The sequence below is a fragment of the Chionomys nivalis genome, chromosome 22 (genome assembly GCF_950005125.1).
Source record: "Chionomys nivalis chromosome 22, mChiNiv1.1, whole genome shotgun sequence".
Lineage (NCBI taxonomy): Eukaryota > Metazoa > Chordata > Mammalia > Rodentia > Cricetidae > Chionomys > Chionomys nivalis.
In genome coordinates, this window is record NC_080107.1 from 20,883,225 (window position 1) to 20,910,536 (window position 27,312).

The 27,312-nt window shown below is 43.5% G+C and overlaps 1 protein-coding gene across 3 annotated transcripts in view; it reads left to right on the forward strand.

Moving 5' to 3' along the window:
* Positions 1 to 27,312, forward strand: part of LOC130864755 (lymphocyte antigen 75) — a 117,523-nt gene that overhangs the window by 83,914 nt on the left and 6,297 nt on the right. For 2 of the 3 annotated variants that reach the window (XM_057755509.1, XM_057755510.1), the window contains 3 exons: positions 17,903 to 18,013; positions 24,130 to 24,246; positions 25,384 to 25,554. In XM_057755509.1, coding sequence (XP_057611492.1) covers positions 17,903 to 18,013; positions 24,130 to 24,246; positions 25,384 to 25,554 — 399 coding nt within the window. Of the gene's footprint in view, positions 1 to 6,111; positions 6,407 to 17,902; positions 18,014 to 24,129; positions 24,247 to 25,383; positions 25,555 to 27,312 lie in introns of those variants that run through there. The other variant, XM_057755513.1, reaches the window with a different exon arrangement.

The window sequence follows — 27,312 nt, forward strand, 5'->3', positions numbered from 1 at the left end:
TTGAGACAGGGTTTCTCTGTGTAGCCCTGGCTGTCCTGGAACTGTTTGAACATCAAGCTAGCCTCTAACTTAGATCTGCCTGCCTCTGCTTCCCAAGCCACCATGCCAAGCTAAAGAAAAAAAAAATATTTTTTTTTTTTTTTGGCTGTATTCTTAGTAAGCTCCATGCCTGACCCTTTGCTGAGATTCTTGTGGAAGATGTTGAGATCCCTCTTCCTTCATCTCAGGCTTCTCTTAATGCTAAAAACCCCCTTGCAGAAGCAGAAACCCCATTGCTATTAATTAATGAAGAAACTGTATCTCACTTAGGAAGAGAAATTTGAATTAGTTCTCAAAAGAACGCCTTTTCAAATTAAGCCTTCATGAAAACTCTGTGTCAGAAACATAGACAAACGTGGTTGTGACAGTGTCGAACTTCACTGACTGTCAGGTCACAAGGCCCAGCAGTTTCGGTGACATGTCTGCTTCCTTCATAGTTCTGACTGAGGCATGCGTTCATCTGTTACAATCTCAATTTTGTAAAGATGCATTTTGTTTTTATTATGTGTATATGTGTTGGCATATGCACTTGAATGCAGGTGGCTGCTGAAGCTAGGATGGGGTCTTGGATTCTCTGGTTTGGGCACTACAGACACTATGAACTTCCCAACAGGTGCTGGGAGCCAACCTCGGGTCCTCTGGAAGAGTAGCACATAGCCTCTGAGCCAGCTCTCCAGCCCCTGAGATCTACTAACTTGTAGATCATCTATCACACTTACATAGTGTTATCTACCTATATGTATGTATGTATGTGTGTATGTAAGGATGGATGAAAGGATGGATGGAAGGATGGATGGTTGTTACAGAGTAGCTACAAAGGATTCAAGAGACAAGATGTTTCAAAAAGGCCTAAGAAACCAAAGCCCAGAAGCCAGGCAGATGGTGCTGGTCACATGTCCACCCACTGCACAGTCATTCTCATCCTCAAAATAGTCCACAACTACTTGTGAAATAGAGCCTCTGAGGGCAGAATACATCTGAGAAAACACTGCTTTACACAGTGTAGAGTGACTTAGAGGGGACCAGCCTGACCTCAACATAAAACTGATGATCAGTGCACTCAGCTCAAATTCCCTGAGTGTTTGATTAGAATGTATCTACCCCTCAACGAACTGAGTGTTCATACATTTCCCCCAACTAAGTTAATCACGAGCAGGATTTGAAAAACTAACCCACTTCACAAGCCGTTATTATATTAATATTAATTAATATGGAGAGGGCATAATTTTTGTCTCCAAGCTAGAAACCCAGAAGTCACCTGTAAATCCTTTCTCATCTTCCCAGTCCAGCAATTTTCTCAGTTTTGCCTGGACTTCTCACAAGAAGGGCAATTGCTGGACACCAACTATCGTATTTCAGATCTTTGTCAATTTCTCCCCCGGACCTAATGCAGAGTGATAATCATTCATGGCCAAGGAGTCTTTTAATAGAAGATAGCATCAAGTTGGTACTTACGAAACAGCAGAGAGAACTGTTAGCAATAGGAGAGTGTGGCCATTGGGAAACCTTTGGCCATCCTAGCTGGTGGAAAGCCAGCAGCAGAGTGGAGCCAGAGTCCGGAGGGAGTGAGCAGAAAATAAAGAATTGGGAAATGGGAGAAATTGAGAAATATAATGAAAGTATGGAAGTATTCTGAGAGGATCTATTTTGAAAAAGTTGTTTACGAAATCTGGTGGAGATAGCCATAAAAGGAGAAGACTGGTCCATGGCAGGTTTAAGGGCTTCCTCCCTCTCTCCCTCTCTCCCTCCTTCCCTCCCTCCCTCTCTCCCTCCCGCCCTCCATTCCTCCCAAAAGAGATGAAAAATAAAGGTTTGTTTCTGTAATGATAAGGACAGAATACAGGGACTTGGCTATGCATGCTACACAGATGTGTTGCCACTGACCTAAAAGCCTAGCCCTTGGTTCCTTTGGAAAGACTATCACTATGTGGCCAAGGTTGATCTCAAACTCCTTATCCTCCTGGTTCCTGAATGTTCAAAGTACAAACATGCATCATCATGGCAGGTCCACGTGTTTAGAAGACAGGAGGAAGGAAAAACTCAGTTTCGTAAAACAGTGCATGATGCAGAGGAGACAGGGGGAGTCATCAATGGAAGACAATTTTGAAGAGGACGCAAGAGGGGTGGTTCTCAAATCACACAAAGAGGAACTGGGCCGGCCTGTGATGAGGAACCATGTCTTCCTCTCTGAGGCTACAAGGGAAGTGCCGCAGATAAGCATTTAAAGATGTTTGTCTCTTGCTGAGAGTTGATGGCCTCCGTTTTCTTGTTCAGCAGAATGCACTACGTTTTTAGGAGGAAGCAGACGAAACCTAGCTTGAAGATAGCAATAAAAATTTGTGTATGCAATGAGAGGGACGGGAGAAGACAATGAACAAGATAAAAAGAAAAGGATTGCAGAAGAAGGATCTAGGACTCGAATGCACTGGAAATGACAAATGTTGGAAGAATGGACTTGCTCTTGCAGTCCTTAGTTATTGCAATATACTTGGCGGGAGTTGAGGGGATTGAAGACAAAAGAGGATCCAGGCTGAGCGCTGGCTGGGTGATGCAGCAGAAGAACGGGGTGGAGACTGATGGGAATAAAAGGGAGAAATGGAAGGGAGCAGAAGATAAATGGAATGAGACCAGAGAGGAGATAAGTTGGAGAGAAAAAGTTGAGGTGGGAGGTATGATTAGAGGGGAAGATGCGGAGTGATCCAGAAAGATGGCTTCCGTGGGTTCCGCATTAAGTAATCAGTTTCATGTCTGAGCAGGAAAAGAGAGGCAGTGTGTACCAGAGTTGCCTAAGGGAAGAACATGCCTTCCTTTAGTTAAAATGATAAGGCAAAACTCCTGCTGAATAAGGTCACAGCTTAAATTATACCAATTCATTGGATCATCAATTCTAGTCCATATCTAAGATGTCTTTGAAAATTAGTTGAATAGAAAATAATCCGCATTCATAAAAACGCTTTGGAGCCCAGGGTGGTAGTGAAGAGAACTTTCTCAGTTGCACGAGTCCATAGAACTGTTGGATAGTTAGTGGGCAAAAGAGCCAAATTCAAGATGTCTCCATATTTAAACATAGAATAGTTTTAGAAGGATTTGCTTTCAGTGTGAATTTAGTGCATGAACCCTTTATTGACTACTTACTAAGACTGAAAATAAATGATAAGCAAAGTCTTGACTCTGGGCAAAGAGGCTGAGCCTGGAGTCCTGGGAATGAAGACCCGCCCACGCTGTCTCTAGAGCTTTGTGATGCCCCTGTAGGTCCTTTGGTGAATTGCACTCTGTATGCATTCCCACCAGCAATGGGCTGCTTGCTACTCCACATCTTCCCACCAGTGTGTCGTCGTTCTTTGGGATTTGAGTCATTCAATAGGAATGTGGTAGTATTTAGTTTTTGCTTTAATTGGCAGGCCATTTAATGCCATCTTTTCATCAGCTTGTTTTCTGTCTGCTCATTTCCTTGAGAGAGAAGTTTTCTCTCGACTTTGCCTAGTTTTCACTTGGGTTGCTTGTTTTCTTTGTATTGGGTTTGACTTGATTTTGTACACCAGTGACGTGAAGCTTACCCATGAATCCTTGCATGGTTCTAGTTCCTATTTCTGGTTGCAGTTATAACCGCCTTGTTTATAAAAAAAAAAAAAAAAGCATAGTTTAAAGAATCTGCTTGTAATCCAAGCACTAAGGAAGCAGAGGCAAGGACCATGGTTTGAATCCAGAATGGGATACATACATAGCAAGTCCTATCACAGACAAATAAATGTACTTTATAAAACATTTTATTAACTCTTTGAGAATTTCATACAATGTGTTTTGATCATAATCATTTCCCTCTCCCGTTCTCCCCTCCCTTGCCACCCAATTTCTTTTATCTCACACCCACACCACTGAGTCCAATTGGTGTTGCACTACCATTCTTGGGAATGACGCCTGCCCTAGATTGTGGTTGACCAACTGAGGCGGGGGTAACACACCATTAAAGAGAATGGACTCTCCCTTTCTCAGAATTATCAAACACTAATAGCTCTTCTGGTGTGGGATTCCCCTCTGTATGCTGTATGCATTAATGAATAAAGAAAACTGACTTGGCCTGATAAGGTAGGTAGGTGGGGAAAACTAAACTGAATGCTGGGAGAAAGGAGGCAGAGTCAGAGAGAAGTCATGTAGCCCTGCTGGACACAGATGCCGGAACTTTACCTGGTTAGCCACAGCCTCGTGGAGATACACAGATAAATAGAAATGGGTTAAATTAAGATATGAGAGCTAGCCAATAGGAAGCTAGAGCTAGTGGGCCAAGCAGTGATTTAAATAATATAGTTTCTGTGTGATTATTTCAGGTCCGAGCTGCCAGGCAGCTGGGAAACAAGTGGTCTCCCTACAACACTCCTCATCTAGCGGTGGGACTGTGTGCCTACCTAATCCCTCTATGCTGGGATTTTGTCTGGCTTGAGCTGCCACAGGTCTCATGCTTGCTGTCAGAATCTCTTCAGGTTCATATGTGCATCTGCCCTGGTGTATCTGGAGAACACTGTTTCCTTGATGTCATCCACAACCTCTGACCCTTCTTCCTCAAAGACCCCTGAGCGTTGTGGGCAGGGATGTGTACACAAGTCCCACTAAGTACTCCGCAGCTCTTATTTTCTGCACGTTGACCAGTGAAGAGTCTCTGCTAATCGCCTTCTGCTGTAAGGATGTGGGTAGGGAGATACACTCACGTATGCACAAAGCAATAAGCCACTAGGAATTACTTTAATACTATCTTCATTTAGCAGAAAAGCAGTATTGTGTTCTCCCTTAGGGCCTATGACCTAGTTAGCCACAGGTTCTTGGCACAGTGCCAGGAATGGGTTCCATCTCATGGAGCGGTCCTTATATCCAATCGTAAAGTGGTTGGTTGCTTTCATAATCTTCATGCCACTGTTGCAGCGGTAGGTATATTTTGCTAGGCCCATCGTTGTAGTTGGCAGGATTTGCATCTGGATGAGATAGAGGTGTTACACGCACTACTTCTCCTCCAGTAATGCATAGAGCAGGCATCTCCCAGCACCGTGAAAGCTAACTGGTAAGGAAAAGGTTTCCAGGCTTATACCACCTTGAGTTCCCCAAGTTTTGTGACTCTGGGATGTGGTGTCTTCAGCAACAGTGGTTTACAAACAAGTTCTGAAGATAGTCAAGACTTAACTCATGGGGCTCTATGGGACCCCAATGGCAACAGTGAACCAGCCCACTACTACAATCACCTCCTTCCTAGTCTGTTGCTCAGGCCTCTAGAGGGCATCAGGAATTTTTTGTTTTGGTAACACTGGATTTTCCCTGAGTTGAAATCGGTTGAAATGAGTTGAATTGCACTCCAGAGCAATGCAATTCTGAATCTGTTAACTCAAGAAGTAGCCGAGTCCTGGTATTATTATTATTTGTTAGGTTGAGGTGTCTTTCCCTCTTGCAAGGTAACTCCATTAAAATCCCCCACCCCACCCCGCATAATAGCCAGTTACCACCCCAGCCCTTGCTTCTAGCTCCCATTCCAATTAAGCCCTTCCTGTTCCATTATTCTGCTTTACTCTTGATGATAGTGCAACTAGCGATGAAGACATTATTTTCCTAAGAGACATAGTTCACTGGGAGGAGCTTGTGAAATAGGAGGTTCTGGCTGCGGACACCACCTTCAGCAAATGACCAAAGTACATCACACCTTGTCCCTTCCGTGTGACACTTGCCGAAACGGCACAAACTGAATTCTATCGAGAAGAAACATCATACAAACCCAAACTGAAGGATATTCTTCAGAGTGATCAGAACTCTTCCGGGACAATTTTTTTTTGGCGGGGTGGGGGCGTGGGGGGGTTGGGGAGGGTGCTGAAAGGCAAAGAGTAGCGGAGGATATTCCTTGACGAAAGACATTGAAGAGACATCACCTGTGACCTATAAATGTAACTTTTGTTCCTGGATTGGGTCCTAGAACAGAAATGCCACAAGCTCTACTGTGTTCCACCATTGGTCGCTTCCCGGTTCTGATCATTGCCCCGATGTTATGTAAGATGCTAATATTTGGAGAAGCTGGCTGAAGGGGTTACAGGAATTTCATTTTGCAACATTTTAGAAAGTCTGCGATTATTCAGTCCAAATAAAAAGTTTATGTTTAAAAGAGAGAAGTTGGAGGGAGCCTGCAGCGCGCCGGCCGCTTGGGACTCTGGGCGTCCCAGCTGTGCGACCCTGGCCTCCATTCCCCCGCCTCGAGTGGGAGGCGTCGCGGCGGAGCTCAGAGCTCCGCACGCCCGACAAGCGCCGCCCCCGGCCCGCTCTTGGCGCCGCGCAGTCATGCCCCACGCCGCGCTCTCCACGCTCCTGCTGCTGAGCCTCGCCACTGCCACCGTCGCGGGTAAGCCGCCCCTGCCGCGCCCCCGAGGGCGCAGACTTCCCGCTCCCACCCCGGCTGGTGTCTCACCACCCCTCATGCCCTGCGCTCAGATCACCCCGCACCCATTTTTCTGGCTGAGTGCCTTCCAAGAGCCCGACCCGGGGCAAAGGCCATGGCGGAGGACCTTCCTCCCGCTTCCACCGTGTCTGCATTCTGAGCTCCGACTCCCAAGAAGGTTGGCTAGCTAGAGGGCAGAGGAACTGAGAGTCCCTGGATGGGAGGCAGCAGGGAAGAGATGAGGCCTGAGGGTGGAGGGAGAGAGGAAACAGGCCCTGTTCCTTGGCTGGTGGTCAAGTTGTTAAAACAGCAAAGTTCAGCCAAACAATCCCTCATCAAGAGAGAAAAGAGGTCAGCCTTGAAAGCCACTACAAAGCTGAGTTAGAGAATCCTTTGGTCGGTTGGTATACTAGTGACATCTGAAAAAATTAGACATAATTAGTTACTTGCAAAATGACTCCCGAGGAAGACAGACAGTTACACCCACCACGTGTTTTTCTTTAAAGGAGCTTTCCGTGGAGGCATGTCGAAAGTATGTTAGTGGGGAAACTCCAAAAAACACTATCAATCGACCATTTCCGAGAATGAAAGAACAAAATAAACAAGCCCTAAGTGAAAGCGTGTGTGGGCTTCAAGAGCAGGATTGTGCGAGAGATTTTCGCCTCCTGGATTCCGCTGGACTTCTAAATGAGCTTCTCTATGAAGCCTGCTGCCCGCGGGGAATGTTTCAAAGGCCCTGGCTGGTGGAGACCCAACTTGAGCTCGCCAAGCTCTTTTCCTGGGCTCCTGGGGATCAGCTCTTAGGACCACTTAGACCATCTGCCACCTAGCTAAGAAGCAGAAGCAAGATGTGCAGTTTTACACCACTTGAGTGGCATACGTTAGTTTTGGCTAAGGCTGTACTAGGATTTCTGTGACGTCTGGGCCGATTCTGAGTCCTCCTTGGGCACCCCCTTGTTAAATCTAAGCCATCGGAACTCCCCCTTAGCTCACTTTCTACAGTTTCAGACCAAAAAAAAAAAAAAAGTACTTTATTTTTCACCAGTGAGATGGTACATGGGTAAATATTCTTGTTTTGCAAACCTGGTGAAGAGAATAAGAACTCCACGAAGTTATCTTCTGACCTCCCAGAAGGTACACTGCACACATACACACACATGTGCCGTACACACACACACACACAGTGCTAGCAAATTAAAAGGGAAGAAAAACACATTCTCAGCCACTCTGGAAAGATATGGCGTTTCCAGATTTTGGTATCATCTGTGAAGCTGTTTTGGACAGAGTCTGGTCTGGACAGTTCAGGCTTGCCGAGAGCTTTAGGTATAATCCATGGCGTATAAATTCACTCTGCTAGTCAGCTTTTCTGTCAGGCGACCTGACTTATTAATGTAAAGATTAATGTAAAAATGAGCACAAGTGCTTCGCTCACTAGTTAGCCAGCTTCTCTGGACGTCAGGTAGACTGGAGATGACATCACTTCATAGAGCTGCTTGTGTGTATCGAGGGAGAACCCTGTCTCATACCTAGTACCGGCCTGCGAAATCCTGGTCTCTTTCCTTTTGCTCTGATCATAAAGCATGAAAGGCAATTGCATCAACGGAAAACATCCTAAGAGTGCCAGGCTGTTGCTGTGTATGGTTACCAAGCACACTTTCACTCATGATGGAGAGAGCTTATCAAGACCAGAACTAGCTAAATGGCCAGACCTCGCTCCTAAAGGAACCTCAGTGATCCAGCATAAAGTCTAAACTTAATGCTGAAGTGGAAATCATTCTTATTTTCTCTGTTACGCTGGAGTGTATCAGTGAAAGTGAGCTTGTTGGTTTTCGTTATTAGCTCAGAATTCACAGTGGCTAAAACATTGCTTAACTTGCGAAGGTTCTGAAGCAGACCTTGATGGAGCTTCTCTGGCTTGGGTTTGTTTGTTTGTTTGTCTTATGTGAACACTGCTCTTCACCCACTGGGCCACCTCTCCACATCTGGAGCCTCTCCATAACTGTGCATTGCACACAGGGATGTGCCTGGGACTACCGGGTCAGTGATTTCCCACTCACAGGAGGAGTGAGCATGAGTCACCCTCTGTGCTCATCATGTGGGTCAGAATCTCGGTCTCTGATTTCAAGCAGCTGCTGCCTACAAGCGGTGGCTTGGGACCCCCGCCTTCCATCTGATGCTATCTCACTACCCTCCCTGCTCTCCACTGAGTTTCTCCACACTGACCTGGTAGTTTCCTCTATAGAGGCTGCCTATCCCCCTGTTGTTGACACAGTCATTCCTTCCCCTACCATTTAGACCTGTGTTATTATGTCATATCCTAAGACCTCCCCCCAACACCTACGCTTTGTTACGGTGTTTTCTCTTCAAAGCTTTTGGGAGTGTACATTATCTGTCTGTGTTCCTGGCCATCACTCTCTTCCCAGGAACAAGATATTTAACAGCAGGAAACTTACTGTCTGGATGGGGTTTGTTTTATTTTTATGTGTCTTGAAACTTTATTTTGTAATAAGATGATGAAACTTGGATGATTGAAAAAGTATGGGGGAAGCCGGGCAGTGGTGGCGCACACCTTTAATCCCAGCACTCGAGAGGCAGAGGTAGGTGGATCTCTGTGAGTTCGAGGCCAGCCTGGTCTACAAGAGCTAGTTCCAGGACAGGTTCTAAAGCTACAGAGAAACCCTGTCTTGAAAAACCAAAAAAAAAAAAAAAAAAAAAAAAAAAAAAAAAAAAATATGGGGAATTAGCTGCATTGTGGTTTTTTTCCAACTGTGTCGCTTCTGCCTGAACTTGTAACTGGATTCATTACATTTGCATCTTGTAAATCCATAAAGGCCACTTTTTCTCAACATCGCAGATGGAGCAGTTCTATTTCAGAGGAAATTATCTCAGTTTAGATGTAAGAATATTTTTATGAGGACTGGAGAAATGGCTTAGCAGTTAAGAGCACTGGCTGCTCTTCCAGAGGACCCAGGTTCAATTCCCAGCACACATATGGCAGCTCACGACTGCCTATAACTCCAGTTCCAAGGGACCAGACATTCATGGCAAAACACAATAAACATAAGATAAAAAATAAATTAAAAACAAAAAGAGATTTGTTTTAAAAAAGAACATTTCTATAAATTTTAATTTTAGTTTTGCCAACAAGAAGTTGAATGCTCAAATAGTTATTATTTTAGGATTTCTTTCATTGTTGAGAAGCCTTTGAGAATTTGTTGCTGTGTTAAAAATCATTGCTGCCACTCAAAAGCATGTGTTCCACTCTGCGTGGCTGGGTAAGAATCTAGACCAAACCCAGATGTCTGATATGTTTGATGGCTGAAAACTCCTATAGATGGCTTCCGGCACAATACCTCACAAATCCACCCAGACGATAGAAGCTGAGTTTGGCTTAAAATGAGGTCAAGAAAGAACAATTTTTGCATGATTCATGTCAGACATGTGATGGATATCCATGATATCTGAAATATTTGGATTTTGAGGAGAAAGCAGGAGATTTAATCCATTAAAAAAAAAAATGGACCGGTGGTGCCCAGTGAGAAAGGTACAGATGTTATAGCAGTTCTTGGAGGATGGGCTTGGTGGCAAAGGCTGTGGTTAATTGAACATTCGGGCCTCTGTTCCTCCAGGACTCACACGCATGTAATAGACAGCGCCCTCTTGCCTTGCTGAAGTTGGCCCGTGGCGGGTGAGTGAGCGTTAATGCAAGAGCAGATAGGACATTACGCTTGCCTTGGTCATACAAAATCCACTGTGGGGACAGCTTTTCATTCTTCTAGGTAGGTAGGTAGGTAAGGCAAGGGATGGATGGATGGATGGATGGATGGATGGATGGATGGATGGATAGATAGATAGATAGATAGATAGATAGATAGATAGATAGATGATAGATTTATATAGATAGATTTATAAATAGAGGATAGGTAGATATGTAGATTTATATAGAGAAATGATAGATATGTAAAAGATAGATAGATAGATAGATAGATAGATAGATAGATAGATAGATGATAGATTTATATAGATTTATAAATAAATAGAGGATAGGTAGATATGTAGATTTATATAGAGAAATGATAGATATGTAAATAGATACATAGATACATGCATAGACATATACATAGATATATACATAGATGCATACATAGATACATGCATGGATATATACATAGACACATACATACATACAGAGATAGTTGGCAAAATTTTTTTATATGGGTGCTGGTTTCCTGGAAGATTCTAATACAATAGCCAGTAGAATATTCCAGAAATGAGGGAGTGTGACAACCAAGCCTGCATTCTGTGAAGCTTTTCACTTCTGCCTTGCACCACGAATCCCTCACTCTTGGGAAGCCATCTGCTTGATTACCTTTCTCATTGCTGGGATCTAATACCTAACAAGAACAACTTAGCGGAGGAAGGATTTGGGCTCCCAGCCTGAGAATAAAATCCATCATGATGGCAGGAGTGTGAGGTTGCTGCCCCTCGTGTCTCAGGAGACCAGAAAACAGAGAAAAGACAGGACTCAACCCACTTCTTGCAGCTAGGCACCGCTTCTAAAAGTTCCACAACTCTCCAAAACAGAGCCCCGGCTGGGGACTGAGTCTTGAAACACGTATGCTCAAACCAGGGCATTCATACTTGGTTTCCGTAGGCTGTGGCCATCTCATAATGCAAAATGCACTCAGCCCAACTTCTAGCATCCTCGTAGATTCGCATTCCCAATGCTGTTCTTGAGATAAACTCTTGGCTTTGAGTCCCTGTGATATAGAAAAACAATCCTATATTTTCAGTATACAATAGCACCGAATATCTGTCATTTCTAGATGAAAGGTAGCAAGGAAATGCTGGACCAAAGCAATACTGAACCCCAACAGGGCAGGTACCAGATCTGCATCTCCATGTCTGGCATCTGGAAATCCAACATCATGGCAACAACTGGTCTCCAACAAGCTTGGGCAGCCCTGTCCCTCCAGCCTACTGCACATGTGACCATTCCCTTGAAGCAGCTGCACTCAATGTCAGCCTACTGCGCATGTGACCATTCCCTTGAAGCAGCTGCACTCAATGTCAGCCTACAGCGCATGTGATCATTCCCTTGAAGCAGCTGCACTCAAAGTCAGCAGCTTTTGTTGGTAGATGTGCTGTAGGTATCTCCAATATCCTAAGAGGGCAAGCGCAACCTAGGCTCCACCTTCATAGCTACATACAGAAGCTCCAAGCTCCATGCATGGACTCTGACCATATTACACATTTCCTGGCTCTGGTAGCTTCCTGAAATAGTGGCACAATCCTCCATGAATCTCTCTTCGGCTTGTGTCTTTTATGTCTACAAAAACAGCACCATATAGGCCATGGCAAATTCTACTGCTAGATGAGAGCCTGGCCCTCTTTGACCACAATATACAGTAGCCTCTCTGTATCTCCCGGGCTGAACAGAACAGAATACTTCTCCAGGCAGCTTGGCTGCCCAGAATGCTTTTTGTTCAGAAACACTGTTTCAAGTGAAAGTTCTTAAAATGGATTTGCACTGTTATAATCTGGTGCTCTCAAGGGATTGAGTCTTGCTTTTAGGGCACCTTTCCTACTGACTCCATGAAAAGGGTGTGGGTGGGGAGGGCTCCTTGTTAACACAATGACCTCATTAGCCATTACTAGTTCTATATTCACACCTGCCTTGGCCCAACTTCTACCCCTGCCCCTTTCCATTATTGAACTGCACATTTTCCATACCCTTGGGCTTCACTTCCTGCCCACTGTCACTGGAAATCTAGCCAAGAGCAATTAGCAGTATGGCCATACCACAGCCTGAACACCATGTCGTCCTGAAATTTTTCCTACCAAACAAATCAGTCTTCTGCCTTTTAATTTCCCCTAATTCAAGTTTTCAGGATGGAGGCAAAATGAGGCCAGTTTCTTTGTCAGATTATAAAGCACTATTGGTCTGTGAAACCACATGATCACAACCTTTCTGTCTGTACCTCCTTCATCATCCTTCCTTCCCGTCTGTACCTCCTTCCTCATCCTTCCTTCCCGTCTGTACTTCATCATCCTTCCTTCCCGTCTGTACTTCCTTCATCATCCTTCCTTCCTGTCTGTACTTCCTTCATCATCCTTCCTTCCCGTCTGTACTTCATCATCCTTCCCTACTCCGACTGGGATCACCCCTTAAGTACTGCTTAAAGCATTCTAGGGCTTCTCTAGCCTCTAGCTTCAAATTCCTCCACTTTTCCTCCTAAAAACCTAAGAAATATGGTCAGGTTTCTCCCAGGAGCAACCATGACCCCAATTCTCGTTATCAATTTTATGTATTAGTTACTATTCTCACAGCTATGACAAGACACCTGATTAGAGCAAGCTAGGGGAGAATTCGTTTGGTGCAGTATGAGAGTCGAGTCCAGCATGGTGTAAGGATGGCTCGTGACTCTGGTAGCAGGAGTGGATGGATGCTTGCTCATTTCTCTGTCCAGAAAGCATAGAGAGGACAGGACAGGAAAGATCCACACAAAACAATGTCACTTGCTTGAGGATTAAATGGTCGAGCACATGAATGCATCGGGGCCATTTCACATTCAAATCAAGATATATAAAGCCTCATCTACATTGCTGTGGTGAGAAACTGAGGTCTCCAAGCCACACCATTCATAGGAATCTGCCTTCTCAGGACCGGTATTCCAGCTGTAGTTGAGTGTTGATATGACTGCTGCCCTAGCCAACACGTTGACTGTGTCTGCATGGGAAAACCCCAGCCTGACAACCCAAGTAAGCTGCTGCTTCCAGTTCTTAACCAGAGACACTAGCTGAGGCGCCATTTCTTGCTTTAAGCTGATCATTTGTTCCACAGAGGAAGATTGCTAATACACCACCTTAGACAGTTAGCTCCAATTTGACATAAAATAGAATTACATGGGACAGGGCATCTGGGGATTATCTCGGTTGCATTAATTGGGATAGGGAGATTTACATCTATTGTGGGTGATCCCATTGGTTCCTACTGGGACTGTAGAAGTGAAGAAAGGCTAAGAGGTAGCAGACATTGATGGCTCTCTGCTTTCTGACTTATGGGGGCCTTGAGTACCAGCCACGGTACCCTCAGGGCTCAGAATAGGACATCTATGGCAAGTAAGGATCTGAAGGTAAAAAAATTAACTCAAGCCTGTTACCTCTGCTTGTTTTTTATTTTTCAGGCGAGGGGAAAAGTGAAGAGAAACAGCGATCTCCACAAGGTTTTTAGTTTTTACAGATGCAGTTGGAAAGATTCCATAGGCAAAGACAATATCACATGCATTTTAGGCTCACGAAAAGGGGCAGGTGAACCTGACAAAGCAACACTCTGGAAAAGGTGACCCCAGCCGGTGAAGAGCCAGCATCCAAGGGGAAATATCTGTCATTCCAAGCCATTAGATAAAGTTACTAAACGTCCCTGAAACTGGATTTCACCCACACCCAGACCTGTCTGTCTGGTAAGGGTGAGGCAGGCTACCTTCTTGCTCAGTGCCCGTCTTCTATATGTAAATTTGACTGTTAGCACAAAGGAGTGAATGTTACCGCTCTAAGGCCCCATGGTGTGGGGGAATGGAAAGAAACTGGGGCAGAGGACAGCCTAAGTATAGACCAGAGATCCTGTTGGAGTCAGACTTTTCTCCACAACCTAATTTGCTTGCTCAGAGCCATGCACCGCCTCACTCCTACGTGTGCTTTTCTGGGTTGTGTTCCACACAGCACAGTACTTGTTACTTATGATATAATTAGATTTAAGGCTGGATCCCTGCTGACTCACAGTCAATAATCAACCGAGGAAATAGATAACTACAATAGAAGCCAATACTGAATGTATTCAAGATATCAGGTGGTAGCGCAGCCTCTTTTGAACAAGGATGGCTAGCTATGGGTCCTGGTTGTTTGGCACAGTCTTATGTAGCCCTGGCAGGCTAGGACTCACCAAACCTCTTGTAGCTTGTGTGCTTTTACCTCTTACTAGTGTTAAAACAGCAATAAAATTTCAACTGATTTGGGAGGAGACATTGTAACTATAGCATTCTCCAATCCAGCTCTTCCTAGAGTGAACCATGTAGGACGGTGAGCCATGCAGAGAAGGCCCAGAAAGACATTGCTTGTTATTGCTATAAGGCTGTAAGCAGGAAGCTAGCAGCACATTCACCAGTGAAACATTGCACACATTGTGTAACAATGAGAGATGATAACCCACAGATACAAACTCTAAAACAAGTGACTCTCATAAAAGTGATATTTGTCAGAAGAAGCTAGACACGAGAGTACATTGTGCCATGCCTGATTTTATTACTCTAAAGTCCAAAACAAGCAAAATTGACCTATGGTGTTCAAAGTTAGGGAAATGATTTCGTTTTGAGAAGGGGTGATAACCAAAAGAGGATAATATTGAGTTTCTTCATTTTGCTGATGTTCTGTTCTGACGTCTAAACGCTTGCTCTGTCTGCTCATTTGTATCAACAACAAATGGGGGCTTAGGAGAGAAAGAGCTGTGTGGTGAAACTGCAGGTAAAAGCTGAAAGAAACTTCACTGCTGACATCTCAAAGAAGGCGATCCAGAAAAAGGGTCTGGTCCTCCCAGGATGAAAAGATGCTGAAAATGGTTCAAGGCCTGAAAGTAGATTTAAAGACATTAAAGTCTTTCTTTTTTTAAAAGGCCAGATGTCCACAGAAGGAGCAGAGGCATAGGGTGAAGCAGAAGTGGCTGAGCGCTGCTTCACAGGAAGAGAAGGCTCCTGGCTGCTCCAGTACAGCCTTCCACTAAGTGCCTTGTTTTCAGGTCCCCTTGACTTTCCTCCTGTCCATATCTGTCAACTCCAGCCCCTCAATCGTTCTGGATGTTTTTGCTTTGCAAATCTTAGGTTCATACCACCAGGTTGTCACAGCATGTAATGCAAGTGTTTATAAAACAGTCGAAGACTGGCAAGAAGAAAGGTACCTGCCACTGAGCCTGAAAACCCAAGTTTGATATCATGGACCCACATGGTGGAAACAGAAAACTGACCCCTGCAAGCTGTCCTGTGACCTCCACTTATACACTGTGGCATGTGTGTATGTGTGCATGGATTTGTGCATGTGTCTTCGAGCACACACACACACTGAAAAAATGTAGTTAGCTTTTTGGTTCCTGTCCTAGAACTAGCTCTTGTAGACCAGGCTGGCCTCGAACTCACAGAGATCCGCCTGCCTCTGCCTCCCGAGTGCTGGGATTAAAGGCATGCGCCACCACCGCCCAGCTATTTTTTTTTTTTAAAATAAGATATCCAGGCATGGTAGCATGCGCCTTTAATCCAAGCACTTTAAAGGTAGAGGCAAGAAGATCTCTGAGTTCAAGGCCAGCCTGGTCTACAGAATGAGTTTCAGGACAGTGAGGGCTACATAGTGAGATCCTGCCTCAGAAAAAAGAAAAAAAAAAGAACAAAAACAAACTAAAGATAATAGGAAGGAAAACTACTTCTATGTAAAATGAATTGTGTCTTAGAATACTTCCTTGTCCTAGAATATTTTGGATACATTTACTATTAAAAGTGGCAAATGCAACTCACACTTGGGATGATGATTTAAAGTGAGATAGGCGGGCTGGAGAGATGGCTCAGAGGTTAAGAGCATTGCCTGCTCTTCCAAAGGTCCTGAGTTCAATTCCCAGCAACCACATGGTGGCTCACAACCATCTGTAATGGGGTCTGGTGCCCTCTTCTGGCCTGCAGGCTTACACACGGACAGAATATTGTATACATAATAAATAAATAAATATTTAAATAAATAAATAAATAAATAAACTGAGATAGGCATGAGTTTGTCCTAACTGACATATGAGTGGCCTGAATTAATGGATCAATCCAATGTGAGTAGGACGCATCCATCTTGTTGCTCTGGCGTCCTAGGGTGCTTCCTTTGGCCACATGGTAGCTAATATCATCTAGCCAACAGGTAAAGGAAAATATGGTGTGAGAGAAATCTTGACTGATTTCTGCTCACCCCTCATCCTCCAGAAAACTGGGAAATAATCTGTTTTGGTGGCAGTGAGCTCTGTTCCGTCAGAGGCCGAGGTTAAGTATCAGGGGTAATTAAGGTCAAAGTTTGACCTCGGTAAAATCAAGAATGTTGACTTAATTGAGCGTACTGGAGCTGATTACTCAACTCTGACCTTCATAGGAATGCTTGCTTCTATTCCTCTATATTAGATTGTAACACATACAGAACTTAAAACTGTATAGCTGAGAGCTTGCCAATTTTATGTAAACTTGCAAGAATATGTAAGCTTAATATTTGTTGCTCTGTTTTCCACTAAAATTAATAAATCCTTTTGTATACTTCCAATTTGTTTCCGTGAAATCAAGTTCTTCTTTTTTGCATGATGATCTTTTGTGTCCTAGGCTTAAAAGTTCTATAGCTTCATAATGAACAAAAGAAACTAAGGTAGAGATAGGGACAGCCTTCCTAAATAGCGGGAACAGAAATGCTAAGGTTCAGCTTCATAAAATCCCTATCAATAAAATAACTAAATTAAGAGCATACAGGGCAAGCCAGGTGGTGGTGGCGCACACCTTTAATCCCACCACTCAGGAGGCAGAGGCAGGTGGATCTCAGAGAGTTCAAGACTAACCTGGTCTAGAGAGTGAGTTCCAGGACAGCCAGGGCTGTTACACAGAGAAATCCTGTCTTGAGAAACAAAACAAACTAAACAAAAACAAGCAAACAGAAAAGAACACACAGGGCTTGAAAAATAGAGCTGAGTGGGAGAGCACGTGGCCAAGTGTACGTGAAACCCTAAGTTCAATTCCTAACCCCACCCCTCACACACACAACACACACACTCGGGAAGAAAATGAAAGAAAAGGAAATTGAACATTAGTCTTGTTTGCTTGCATAGCACTAAAATTGCCTGGATATTCATAATCTAGATACTATCATCTGTTCTTGCAAGTAGAATTCGAACAAAAGGATTTTGCAGAACTCTTAAGACTTTTTTTTTGTTTTTGTTTTTGTTTTTGTTTTTCGAGACAGGGTTTCTCTGTGGTTTTGGAGCCTGTCCTGGAACTAGCTTTTGTAGACCAGGCTGGTCTCGAACTCACAGAGATCCGCCTGCCTCTAAGACTTTTAAAACTATTGTTATATATGACAGAGATAGACTTCAGAGAGGCTTTAAGGTCTGACTAGCTGATTTCTTTGATAGCCGGTTGGTTTGGCGATGACACCTAATTTGCATGTCTGAATTGCTAAACAGTCAACATGCCTGTAACTGCCCTACGAAGTCAGAAGCGAATCATCAGCACACTTTTTCCTTCATGTGAAATGGAGAAAAATGAATTCCTTTTACCCTGGTTGATTTCTTGTTTTAACAAAGGAAATGACGTGTGTGTGTGTGTGTGTGTGTGTGAACTTTTAATATGCAATATCCTTAGCATCAAGAACTCAGATTAATGTTATTTTTCTTTTTCCAAATAGACTGCCCTTCATCCGCCTGGGTTCAGTTCCAAGGCAGCTGTTACACTTTCCTTCAAGTTACCGTCAACGTGGAAAGCATAGAAGATGTCAGGAACCAGTGCATTGGCCACGGTAAGGAACTACTTTAAAAATAGTAGCAATCCTACTGTCTTTTAACTGTGCTCCTAGAATTGATGTGCGGATGGTGGAATTGGCCATGCGGTTTCTCCCCGGTTGGAAGACAGTTGTTGGACAGATAGCACTGCTCACATTGGAGCGTCAGAACCATAACGACATCGGTATCTAGTCAGTGTGGGAACCGTGAGAGCTCTGTGTGAAAGGCACTGACTCTTAGAGTCGGATGACCGAGACCAGTGGTCCTCCACCTTCCAGATGCTATGACCCTTTAATACCGTTCCCCATGTTGTGGTGCCCCCAACCATAAAATTGTTTTCACTGCTACTTCATAACAGTAATTTTGCTACTGTTATGAATCATAACATAATTATCTGCATTTCTCCGACGGTCTTGGGTGACCCCTGTGAAAGAGTTGTTCAACCCCAAAGGGGTCGCGACCTACAGGTTGAGAACCGCTGGCCTAGAGCAAGCCTCTGTCCACTTCTCTCCAACAGAAGAGGGGCCTCGGGATTTATTGCACAGCATGCCAAGTATGGCATGGGAAGGAATGAGGAACTTTTTCTTAAAGAACCTTTATTCAAGTTTTACAAGTTGCTTTTTTGCTGGGCGGTGGTGGCGCACACCTTTAATCCCAGCACTCAGAAGGCAGAGGTAGGTGGATCTCTGTGTGTTTGAGGCCAGCGTGACCTAAAACAGCTAGTTCCATCGGGAAAAACTAAAACTAAAACAAGAAAGAAAGAAAGAAAAACAAGTTCTCCTGGCCCAGAACATACTGTTTCTCAACAATGATATTAGAGCCGATCATGCTGCTGTCCTCCCTCTCTCTCTCTCTCTCTCTCTCTCTCTCTCTCTCTCTCTCTCTCTCTCTCTCTCTTTTCCTCCCTCCCTCCCTCCCTCCCTCCCTCCCTCTCTCTCTCTCTCTCTCTCTCTCTCTCTCTCTCTCTGTCACACACACACACACACACACACACACACACCTTTTCTGGTTAGGAACATGGAAGGGAGAGGTAGGGGGAAATGCCTAAATTCAGAGTTCTCCATTCAACTTAGCTTATAAAAGTTGATGACATGCAGAGTCCATGGCACAATAAGATTGATTACACCTTTTAAAGTATTTATTTACTTTGTGGGTATTAATATTTTGCCTGTATGTGTGCAAAAGCATCACATGTGTGCCTGGTGCCTGAGATCAAAAGCTGCAGTCAGATCCCCAGGAATTGTAGTTACATATGGTTTATGAGCTACCCTGTGGTTGCTGGGACTTGAACTCCCGTCCTCTGTAAGAGTAGCAAGTGTTCTAACCCTTGAGCCTTCCCTCTAGCCCCTATATTGCTTCCTTAAAAGAAACTTAAATTTAAACAAGCTGAGTGCTCTGCCTGTAAACAGACTGAGTACGTGGTTTTAAATGACCTCAAGGCGTGTGATGAACTTGGTTACAAGGCTGAGCAAAAGCTCAGTTAGTCAAAGCCAACTACAAAATGTGTTTTCTGGAAAATTCATTCCCACGGTGTCCCCTGCCTGGCCCCTTAAGCTCTTCACAGTTTCCATGGTTTGACCTATCATAATAAACCCATTGAGTGTATATTTATTCTTCTTTATCAAAATTAAATTCAGTAGTTTGTTTAAAAACCACACAGATTAATAATAACAGAAGCCAAGATTAGGACCTAGGCCTGGTGCCCGTGTTTGCACACAACGTGCTCGTTTGTCCTTGCTGTCTCTGTCTCTGTCTCTCTCTGTCTGTCTCTGTCTCTCTCTCTCTCTTTCTCTCTCTCTCTGTCTCTGTCTGTCTCTCTCTCTCTCTCCTGTCTTCCCTTACCCAGGATCTGACAATGTGAGTCTTCGGAGACAACTGCCAACAATGTTTCTTCCTGATTACTCAGTTATACCTCTCAGTCTCTTTGCCCTCCCCATGATTCTAGGCTGGTTGTTGTGACTTGCTTACAACTCATGTGACATTCTGGGACATCCGAGGTCTAGACCGTACAAAGACTAGTAAATTTTCTGGAAGCCAAGAGAAGAAATTGATTCACGGAAGAGCGAGTAATTAGCTGTGTCAAGGCTGCTACCGGCTCAGCGGGGTGGGGGTCAAGAACTCATCTTCGGATGCACGGATGTGGATGTCAATTATGATGTACACAGAACAAATTCTGCACCTCAGAACAAATTCCCAACGGAAATGGATTCAAGGAGAAAAGTAGGAAGGAAGGTTGGGAAGATGAATATCCGTGATTCATCCCTTGGTGAAGAATCCAGGGACACAAGAGCAACAACTGTAGAACAATGTTACGCAGCAGGAATGAGTTTTATGGTGGCAGAAATAGCATCAGCTTGTCTGAATCCTATAAAACGGTTCTGGTTCTTAATGTTCACCTACAATTTACTGACAGTATCAACTCACTCTAAAAACAAACAAACAAAATCCCGTGGGATTCCTAAAAGCAAAGTTAATGCTTGTTACATATCTTGGCAAATTATCTTCTTTGTATTCCAACTCCATAATGTGTAACAAGTTAGCATTATTTAGTTTATAGAGTAACAGCAAGCAAAAAGCCCTCCAAATCCACAGCCGGCTCAGTTGTTCATGTGTGTGAGTGTGGGTAAATGCAGAAGACAGCTTCCGGTGTGGGTCCTCTCCTTCCATCTTGTTCGACAGGGTCTCTTGTTGTTCACCGCTTCATATGCCAGGCTGGCTGGCCTGTGGGCTTCTGGAGGAGTCTGTCTCTAGCTGCTGTCTAGCCCTGGGAATCCTGTGGTTCTATACATGTGCTACAGTGTCAGCATTGCTGATTTCTGGGGATCCGAACTCGGGTCTTGATGCTCGTGAGGCAAGCACTTTATCCACTGAGCCGTCTCCTTATATGGTTCAAATTTAACAAATAAGTTGAGACAGGCTGTCATGATTTACAGGTGTCACCCTTCTTTGTAGCAGGGGCTACAGCATTCCCCACACTCTCAGCAAAATGCTTTTTTTTTTTAAGACAGATTTTCATTGTGCACCTTGTTCAGGCTGTCCTCAACCTCCTGCCTCGGTCTCCTGAGTAGATAGGATTACAGGCATTTGCCATAGGACCCCAACAACATTTCTGTTGTTTTGAGTATCCCGCAGACACCCTGGGTATGGTTACTGAGCCCAGGTCCTCACACGGGCAGACTATATGTGCTCCTGCTCCACCAGTAAACTGTCCCGCCAGTGTTCTTTGGTTAAAGGTGTGCTTGTTGTAGTGACAGCTTACATACTCGACTCTTTGTCCCCAAAGACATGCTTCTGTTAAGTGCCTTGCATGAAATCTAAAAACCACACAGCCTTAGGTGAAATATGAGTTGGTGGCGTTGGACTTAGTCCTTAAAAAGTACTGTTACTCCCGTGGTAAACCTAAAACTCCACCTGATCATCTCATCACACGTTTCTCTCGGTCAAACTCCCAACTCCGTTACCTAGAAATGCCCTGCCTACCTTTAATTCTGGCATTTGGGAGGCAGAGTCAGGCAGATCTCTGTGAGTTCCAGGCCAGCTAAGGGATACATAGTGAAGAGGGGTGGAGGGATGGGGGGAGACAAGGAAGTATCTGGGTGTGGTGATGCCCCCCTATAATCAGGAGGCAGAAACAGGATGCTCGGGGGTTCAAACCAGCTTGGCCTACATAGTGAAACGATAAGGACTGGGGGCACACTTGCGTGGTTGAAGCACTTGCCTCGCATGTACAAGACTCTGAGTTCAATCCCCAGGGCCACCGAGGGCAGCTGGTGTAAACGGAAGCAGACCATGGTGGTGATTCGGGTTATCAAGTTGACGGGCTTGAGGGATGCTTAGAGATTCGATGAATGACTTCTGAGGATGTTCATGAGGGTGTTCTCTGGGGAGGAAGGCCTACGGATCCACACACTTACTATGGAAGACCCTGCCCTGGGAGTGGGTCTGTGCAGTCTAGTCAGCTGGAGCAACGAAGCTGGAAGGACAGAGTGACAAAGCACCCTCCCTCTTGTCCTTCCTTCAAAAGCGGGCGTTATGGTCCACCACTACAACCCATGGACCTGGTTCCAGGTTCCGCAGCCTTTGGCCCTGGAGCTCAAACTGCTTCCGGGCGTATATTGGACCTTTGGGCCCGGATGTAGGACCTGTGCTAAAGCGTCTTTTCTTGTTCTAAGGTATCTTGGACTTAGCCACCATAGCTTCCCTTGGCTCTCCACTGTGCTAATGGCCATTATGAAATTTCATAACCTATTTGATCATGTAAGCCAATATAATAAATCCTCTCACTTAAATAAAATAAAATTAAAAACTGCAATTTCTGGAAACCTACTAGTACAACATTTCGGAAGGCTATAAAATTATACTAAGTATATTTAATTAAAATCATATTCATTGCAGAAGGAATAAATGGAAATATACTTTTAGTGATTCTGTTGAAGGACCACAGAATTCCGTGCGTTTTGACAGGCTCTCATTGTGTACATAGGCTGGCCTGGAATGTCTGATCCTCTTGTTTCTGCCTCTTGAGTCCTGGGATTACAAGTGCATGCCAAGACTGCCTGGCCACATTGTACATAAACACATTTATTTCCCCTTGAAAAGTTTATAGCTATTAAATGGTGTTAACATGTTGGCTTTTACCAGGGGGAAGACGCAATTTCTAATGCCTATATGGGTTTATTTCAGGGCAACTGGGTAGAACAGCAACTTTTTGAGTCTTAAGAGATTTTTAAAATGAGATTTTTTTTTTCAAAAACCATTTTTAAAACAAGGCCATACCACATAGTCTATGTGGAAAGCCCAAGCTGGCCTCCTGCTCCCCTCCTTCTCCTGCCTGCACCTCCGAAGTCTGGGGCTACGGGCTTTCACAGCCATGCCTGATGGCTTCCTCTTTCTCAACAATTCATAGTACTTATATTTAGACGCAAATGTAGATTCCAGTAGCATGAACTATATTGGAGGCTGCAAGCCATGGAAAGACATGATCCTATATTAGCTCATTGTCAAGCCTTTTCCCCCCTTTATTGAAAATACAGCCTTTATATGTATCAGGTAAGCAACTGTTTATTGAACACAAGCAAAACCCCTTCCTGGCTTCCTCTATGATGCAAATATATTTTCTTGAGCAAAGCAGATAAAACTGAATTTAAAACACCGAACAGTTTTGTACCCTGATTCCCATTGCTTATTCTGAACTCTTGTTGGGCTTCTGTTGAAATAAGGAACCTATCTGGGAACTTTTAAATTACTCTTGGGTATAAATGATATCTTTTTCTGAATTAAAAGTGTGTTCAAGGATGTAGCACAAGGTTTTCGGTTTAATCTCCAGCACCCACCCCATCCTTAAAACATAAAGTCCTACTGATTTTATTTTTTAAAACTCTTTGTGCATTTCTAATAATCCTACGTGTTTTCTTTAAAAATCTCATTATTTCCACCCTACAAATTCCCACTTAATGCGTGAATTAGAAAGCTAACAATATCAGCATACTGGTGTTATGTAAATGAGCGAGTGGTAAAGGGAAAGGCTGGTGAGATGGAGCAACAGGAAAAACACTGACTGCCGTGCAGGCCTGACGACCCGAACTCAATCCCCAAGGCTCATGGTTCTCATAGTGGAAAAGGACCAGCAATTCCAGAGTTGCCCCTACTCCACATGTGTGCTGTGGTCCATGTGCATATGCCCTCACAGATCGATATCGCTATCTCTCTCTCTCTCTCTCTCTCTCTTACACACACATTAAACTGATTAAATAAAACATGGTAGGCCGGGCGTGGTGGTACACACCTTTTGTCCCAGCACTTGGGAGGCAGAGCCAGGTGGATCTCTTTAAGTTCGAAGCTAACCTGGTCTGCAAGCAAGTTCCAGGACAGCTAGGGCTGTTACACAGAGAAATCCTGTGTAACTTCTTCTTCTTTTTTTTTTTTTTTTTTTTTTTTTTTGAGACAGGGTTTCTTTGTAGCTTTGGTGCCTGTCCTGGAACTAGCTCTTGTGGACCACGCTGGCCTCGAACTCACAGAGATTTGCTTCTGCCTCCCAAGTTCTAGGATTAACGGTGTGTGCCACCACCCCCTGACTTTTTTTTTTTTTTTCCCATTGGTTCTTGACATTGGTTTTCTTTTCAAATTATTTCAGGAGCAGACATGATAAGTATACACAACGAAGAAGAAAATGCTTTTATACTGGACACTTTACAAAAGCAATGGAAAGGCCCGGATGACCTCCTGCTAGGCATGTTTTATGACACCGATGGTAAGTGGTATTTACCCTGTGATTAACTGTTAGTGAGACTTAGGATGTTTGGTTCCTTAATTCTCTACATTAGTGGTTCTCAACCTTTCTACTGCTTTAAAGCAATTCCTCATGCTGTGGAGACCCCAACCACAGAGATATTTTCATTGCTACTTCATAGCTCTCACTTTACTGCTGTTATGAATCAAACATCAATAAATATCTGTGTTTTCCAATGGTCTAAAGCAACCTGTGAAAAGATTGTGTCCCGCTCCCCTAGGGATCATGACCCACACGTTGAGAACCACTGCTCCAGATGAAATGCATGTCTCTGGCATTGCATTTTCCAGTGTGCACCAGAGACTAGTGTCCACAGAGTGTCCCCGAGTCCCTCCAAGTGCTTCACAAATGGGAAACACACTTGATCCTCTTACTTGAATCAAAGTGTCATTAGAGGGTTAGTATTTTCTTAAGATGCCATGGTTTACACGAAGTGTTAGTGTTTTCTGTTAATAGGGTAGAGATAAATTATCTTTTCCAGGTTACATAATAGGAATGTAAATTTTATTAGTATGCAACACTATAAAGCATATGTATTTTATAGTGTATAATATACAATTATATATTATAGTATAATATACAAATATATAAAGCATGTATATACTTGTATACAGAGGTATTAGTCACATACTTTAAAAAAGATTTTATTATGTATGCGATGTTCTGCCTGCATGTTTGCCTGCACGCCAAAAGAGGGCACCAGATCTCATTATGGATGGTTGTGAACCACCATTTGGTTGCTGGGAACTGAACTCAGGACCTCCGGAAGGGCAACTAGTGCTCTTAACCTCTGAGCCACCTCCCCAGCCCCATTAGTCACATTGTTAAATGTCATGAAATGACTGAGGTTATTAATGTTATTAACTATTTTTAAATTATTTCACCAAAATGTTTTTCTTCACAAAAACGACACCTTTTCCAGAATTCTCTTTAATTCACCTTTTGATAGGATATAGTGGTCCTTCTACAACTTTTACTCCTACAACCAAAAATTAGATCATAAATATGTAAGTTTCTACTTTGAATCTAAATCTTTTCCTTTGCGTCTTAACACCTTTGAAAACTGTCATAATGTTGAAACTATTCCTCAATTGACAGATGCAAGTTTCAAGTGGTTTGATAACTCAAATATGACCTTTGACAAGTGGGCAGATCAAGATGGCGAGGACCTGGTTGACACCTGCGGTTTCCTGTACACCAAGACAGGCGAGTGGAGAAAAGGAAACTGTGAAATTTCTTCTGTGGAGGGGACACTATGCAAAGCTGCAAGTAAGTGAGACTACCTTTTTCCACTCTAGGAGGGATGAGGCACACAGTTCTGGAATACTTTTCTTAGACATAGTATGTCTCACAAGTCAAGGGATTGACTTTAGAATATGGCTTGATGGAAGTCAGCAATCCTTATATTTCAGGAGTGGAGCTGGATCATGGGAACCAGATATAATTTATTCTGTGTGCCTATTCTTAGGAGGTCCTAACAGTCCATAAATTTCTTGTTTTTCAAACAAATTTCCATATCCTCTTTGCCTGTGATCTGACTGAGAATTGGTAAAGAATAATATTGAATAATCTTAAAATTCTAACATTAAGGAATTAGATTCCCTACAAAACTAATACCTTTTGTTTAGGCAAACAAAATGACATATTAAAATTGAACCATATTTCATAATTTATTCTGTATTAAAATATACTTTCTGATCTATCAAAGTTTAACAAACAAAATTAAAATGTTCCACAGTGTTTTCATGTTATTTGTTAAACCCTGAGTATAATTTGTTCTAAAATTCTGAGTATTTTTTCAGTCAGCAAATGAAAAATGAGAACTATAAATGGTATGGTATGCTTAAAATGTGACTCAGCTGTTTTCCAGCTCAGCTCCTTTTTTTGTTTTGTTTTTCAAGACAGGGTTTCTCTGAATAGTCTTGGCTGTCCTGGAGCTCGCTCTGTCAACCAGGCTGGCCTTCAACTCACAGAGATCGGCCTCTGCCTCCAGAGTGCTGGGATTAAAAACCACCATACCTGGCCCCAAATTCAATCCTAAATAGTCTTTTCTTAACTGTGAAGCAAACTGTCCCTCTGGCTCCGAGTTTTCCCATTTCTGAACTCTACTCTTACTTTACCAGGCTCAGTCCTGGTTATGGTTTTATAGGAGTGGCATCCCAACTTCAAGCATTTTTTGTTTTGTTTTCCTCTATGTGTGTGGACGTTGTGAGCTGAGTCTGGAGAGAGATGACTCTGGCTAAGATTGCGGGCTGGAGAGAACTCAGAGGTTAAGATCACCGACTGCTCTTCCAGAGGACCCTTGACTAATTCCCAGCACCCATGTAGCGGCTCACAACTGTCTGCATCTCCAGGAGCACCAGGCACACAAGGTGCAGAGATGTGCATACAGGCAAAACGCTCATTTACATAAAAATAAAAATTTAAAAATCACTATCTTTTTAGCCTCCAGACGGTGGTAAGCAAATACCCACCTGCTTCAACTACCTCCATACACGCAAATACCCACCCCCTTCAACTACCTCCATGCACACACACGCAGATTGGCTCCTTTCACCTACTGAGTTTGAGGGCACCATTACATAAAACAAACACTAGTTAAAAATACCAGAAGACGGCTGAAGAGATAGCTCAGAGATTAAGAGCACTTGTGGCTCTTGCAGAGAACCAGGATTTAGTTCCCAGCACATACTCAGCCAGTTCCAGTTCTGATGCCTCTTCTGACCTCCATGGGCACCAGGTATGGGACGGATTGCACATCCATGCAAAACACTCAAATGCATGAAATGTAAAACTATTAACTAAATCAATAAGAAGCACTGAGCAAATCCACAGCTGATTAATTTTTGTTTTCTAAAGACTCTCAAATCACAATCATTTTATTTCTATCATCTACTACTATTTTTTATAAAGCTCCTTTATTCTTTTTCCAGCAACCAAGTCAGTATACATTTTGTCCAGCTTAGGTATTTAATTTCAAAAAATTAAATTTGACATCGGGCAGTGGTGGTGCACACCCTTAATCCC